Source organism: Tenrec ecaudatus, chromosome 12 (genome assembly GCF_050624435.1).
Source record: "Tenrec ecaudatus isolate mTenEca1 chromosome 12, mTenEca1.hap1, whole genome shotgun sequence".
Classification (NCBI taxonomy): Eukaryota; Metazoa; Chordata; class Mammalia; order Afrosoricida; family Tenrecidae; genus Tenrec; species Tenrec ecaudatus.
The window spans coordinates 131,483,669-131,488,308 of NC_134541.1; the positions used below are offsets into that span (position 1 = coordinate 131,483,669).

The 4,640-nt window shown below is 48.5% G+C and overlaps 1 protein-coding gene across 1 annotated transcript; it reads left to right on the forward strand.

Moving 5' to 3' along the window:
* The first annotated feature begins 2,929 nt into the window (after positions 1-2,929).
* GJC3 (gap junction protein gamma 3) lies at positions 2,930-3,766 on the forward strand. The gene has a single exon (XM_075528174.1). The coding sequence runs from the start codon at positions 2,930-2,932 to the stop codon at positions 3,764-3,766; it is 837 nt and encodes a 278-aa protein (XP_075384289.1).
* Positions 3,767-4,640: the final 874 nt, after the last annotated feature.

Consider the following 4,640-nt stretch of genomic DNA (forward strand, 5'->3'; position numbering starts at 1 on the left):
GTACTCGGGGGCCCTATGAGTTGGAACTGACTCAACGGCACCCAACAACAACAACAACAACAACAACCACAACCACTGTAGCAAAAAGAACAGAACCATCCTTTGGAAGCATCTCAGCCCAACCCCTTCACACCTCGTAGAATCGACCATTCTGCCTAAGTTTTGGAAGATGGTCTGTTCCCATCCGTACCTCACCGCATTGCTGTGAGCTGTGGCTGGGTCTGCATACAGCTCCTGTGCTTGAGTCCACCCCTGGCTGCAGCCGTTTATCAATCCATCTCATTAGCACCCACACACACTGCTGTGTGCCTCCTTCGGGATGTTATCATTGGAAGCTGATACAAGACAGACAAGGCAATGTCCCTATTTTTGGGGAGGTTAACTTAAGAAGTCAGCTGACTATTCAGTAGGGTAAAAAGGGAGACACCTGAGTGTATTCATATCCACAAGGGAAACAGGTTGGGAACCAAAGCCTGGAGGAAGCAAGAAAGGAGACTTGGACAAAGACCCAGAAGGGGCAGGTGTGGGGATGTCTCTTTCTCGGATATGCTAGAGACAGGCATGTCAGGATGAACAGAGTAGTAGCTGAGGGTTTCACGTCAAAGAGCTTCCATTTCCGCTGTGTAACAAGCGGTGTGCTTGGCATTTTGAAGAGGAGAGGAACCAGCTCTGGACAGTGTGAAATAGCTGCTGGCTATTGAAGACGGCAGCTGATTGGGACAAAAATAAAAGGCGGCCAACTTGGCATTATAGTTGAATGGTTTTTTGACTGGGGCATGAGGGATTTCTGAAATCTGCTCCTGCTTATCTCTCCCCCTGAGGGATTGAAACACCCAAGGAGCAATCCCCCACACTGACTGCCGTTGTGCCGATTCATATTCACAGCAACCCTGCAAGACGGGGGACAGAACTGATGCTGTGGGTTTCCTAGACGGCAACTCTTTATGGGACCGAAAGGCCACATCGCTCTCTCTCAGAGCAGCTGGTGGATTTGAACTGTTGACCTGTGGTTACCAGCCAAACATGTCACCCACTATGCCATCAAAGTACAACAGCAAAGGATAGCAAGGTTTAAATTTGTATATAGTCATTCTGAGGTCGGTCCCAAACACATTGCACTTAACTCTGCTAAACTCTTTGGAGAGGGGGGAAACCTCCCCCCACAAACAAAAGTCAAAAAAGGAGCCCTGGTGGCGTCATGGGTTAAATCCTGGGCTGCTAACCACAGGCTCGGCAGTTGGACCCCCCCCCAGGCCCTCTGCAGGGAACGAGGAGGCTTGTGGAGCAGCTGTAGAATTTAAATGACTGACTTTTCTGTTAACAAGCCAATGCTTACCCCACAATGCCACCAGGGATCCTTAAGACGTATAATAGTGAAACATATTAGAAGTGTGATTAAGCATGAGATATGAGATTAAACCTCCTTTAACAAATTTGTACAAAAAATATGCAAGAAACACCTTGTGGTAAAAAGTGAAAATGATATGACCTATATTTGAAAAACTATGTTAAACTTGTGAATAGTGTTTGCTTGTCATAAAAAGGCATCTAAGAAACTGCTGCTAGCTCGGTGGGTTGTATTCAAATGCATATGCTTACTCATTAAAGCCTGAAACAAAGATGGATGGAAGAATAAGCAAAAGAGAAAGAAAGTAAGATGTGCAGTCTCAGAACTCAAAGGTCAGTTCTACTCTGTCCTGTGGGGTCACTATGAGTTCAAGTTGGCTTGATGGCGGTGGGTGTGTGGTGTCACACTCTACGGAAGGAGCCCTGAAGGGGCAATGGTTAAGTACTTGGCTGTTCATGGTTGATGGTTTGAGCCCACCAGCGGGTCCACAGGAGCAACCCCCCTGGCAATCTGCTCCTGTAAAGGCGAGAGCCCAGGAGACACTATCGATCGGGTCTAATCTGTCGGATAGGGTGCCTATACATGGAGATCAAATCAGCCGCACCAAACAATAACCATAACAGAACTCTGTTGGGGCTCCTTCAAGACCGGCATCCCCTCCACGCCCAATTTGGTTAGGTATAAAGAGCACCAGATGAAGAAGCTGTAGACTCACTCATTTACTTTCTCTATCACCCCCTCTCAGGTGCCTAAACTTAGGGCATTTTAGTCTTATCACTGTGATGGGTCTTGCCAACATACCTGTGAACACCTGAAGGGATGGTCCAGGAGAAAAGGAAGACCGTAGGAGAATGTATCTCTCTCTCTCTCTCTCTCTCTCTCTCTCTCTCTCTCTCTCTCTCTCTCTCTTTCTCTCTCTCTCTCTCTCTCTCTCTCTCTCTCTCTCTCTCTCTCTCTCTCACACACACACACACACACACACACACATACACAGTTAACACTAATTTGGTTCAATTGAAGCCCTACATCTAGCTGTCATTCCCGGAAGAAGCAATCATTTTCTTGCTTAAAAAAAAAAGAAAAAGAAAAGAGATGAATTACCAACATAACACTCTGGTCTCTTACCATTCAGCTTTTGATCCAGGGAAGAAACAAAAAATTAAACTCACTGCCTCTAAGTCCATTCTGAAGCCAAGTCTTTGTCCTGTGGAGCGCTGGTGGTTTTGAACTGCTGATATTGTGGTCAGCAGCCCAACATGCAACCAGTATGTCACTAAGAAGTGGGGAGAAAAGTGAGAGACAAAGGCAGTCTCTGGTGAACACATGGGCTGCATTTCTTTTCATGCTAGCCCTTCAGAAGGGGAAGAAGAGAGCAACATCCACAGGCACTCACATGTTCTTTTACAGACATGATTCCAGTCATTAGCAAATAGGTGCAATTCGGTGTTTGACCAGCTAAATCCTTGGGGAGAAAGACAAAATCCATCCTTGAATTAAAGGTAAAGAGGTGGCCTGAAGATTGCTCTAAGGGACACTGAGCGACATACCTACAACGGTCACCTTTCTCTGTTCCACAGGAAGATGTGTGGCCGGTACTTGTGGCAGCTGTTGGCTGAAGAGAGTCGACACTCGACCCCGGTGGGCCGGCTCCTGCTTCCGGTGCTCCTTGGGGTCCGCCTCTTGCTCTTGGCTGCCACTGGGACCGGGGTCTATGGGGATGAGCAGAGTGAATTTGTGTGCAACACCCAGCAACCCGGTTGCAAAGCTGCCTGCTATGATGCCTTCCACCCCCTCTCTCCGTTACGCTTCTGGACCTTCCAGGTTATCTTGGTGGCTGCGCCCAGCATCCTGTACATGGGGTTCACCCTGTATCACGTGATATGGCATTGGGAAGAATCGGGAAAGGTGAAAGAGGAGGTGCCCCTGGTCCAAGAGGGTGTGAACAGCACAGATACCACGGGTCCGAGGAGTTCCAGGCTGCTTTGGGCTTATGTGGCACAGATCGGGGTTCGACTGGTCCTTGAGGGGGTGGCCCTGGGTGCTCAGTACTATCTGTATGGGTTCAAGATGCCCAGTTCCTTTGCGTGCCGTAGAGATCCTTGCCTTGGGAGTATAAGCTGCAATCTGTCTCGGCCCTCGGAGAAGACCATCTTTCTAAAGCTCATGTTTGGGGTCAGTGCGCTCTGTCTCTCGTTTACCCTTTTGGAACTTGTATTTCTGTGTTTGGGGAGGCTGTGGAGGGCCCAGAAGAGCAAATCTTCCAACAAGGGCCTAATGTCAGAGAGCAGCAGAAGGCACAAGGAGGCAAGTGATCACCCCCCAGCGGTGGAGACGAAAGGGCAGTCTCAGGAAGCAGGTAAAAGCAGGGGTGCTGAGGGCCCTCTTTCCCTTTTCTCTGTTGGAACACTCTCCTCCTAGGGCAGGTCCTGCACCCTTCCGGGGAGGACCACTGCACATGTTACAAGTAGAAAGGCCGGTTCTAGACAAATGTGTTCTGTCCCTGCTCCCACCTCTTCCCCTGTCACTTAAAGTTTGTCTTCCAATGCACCAAGACTCGAGTGCTTCTTGAGTTGGAAATTCCAAGCATTACCTAAACCTCCCAAACCCCCTACCCTCCTTTTTAGAATTACGGCGATTTAGAAGCTTATGCTTGATTCCCTACCTTACAGTGTTATGATGTCACCTGGCTCACCGCTGAAGATAACCCTATGAATGGATCTTCCACCAAACATTCAGTGGGCCGGGCTTTATATTCAAGACAAGCTGGAGGCTGTGGAGGGACGCTTAAAGGTCACGGTTTTCTCTGCATTGTCTGAGGGATTGTCCTGGATGTCCCTGATGGTGCCTTCCCACCACAATTCTCTGAGGCCAGCACGACAAAAATCTCTGTTGACAGCCAGAAGATGTCTCTAGTACATCCGTGCCTCCCCACACCCTGCTCAGCAAGTGCTAACTATTGCCTTTGACCTTCTTCAGTACTAATTCCTGCCATTGGCCTTCCTGAGTACTAACTACTGCCATTGGCCTTCCTGAGTACTAAGTACTGCCATTGGCATCCTTGCTTTTAAGGCAATGGTCTTTTTTGTCTCGGTGACCCATTTCTTTTACTGTTCATCCACACTCTCCGCTCCTCCCAAGGTCAATGGCCTGTAACCCATGAATGCTCCTACCTCAGCAACCTCTGGTCCAACCAAGAACTCCAGGTCTATACAACTCAATGTCCTTCACTATTTAGATGAGATTGATTGAAACACATAGTCACATCCATTGTGAAGATTACTCTGACTCCAGA

Excerpts from the sequence above, each read along its gene's own strand:
- GJC3 (XM_075528174.1), top strand. The coding sequence starts at position 2,930 with ATGTGTGGCCGGTACTTGTGGCAGCTGTTGGCTGAAGAGAGTCGACAC.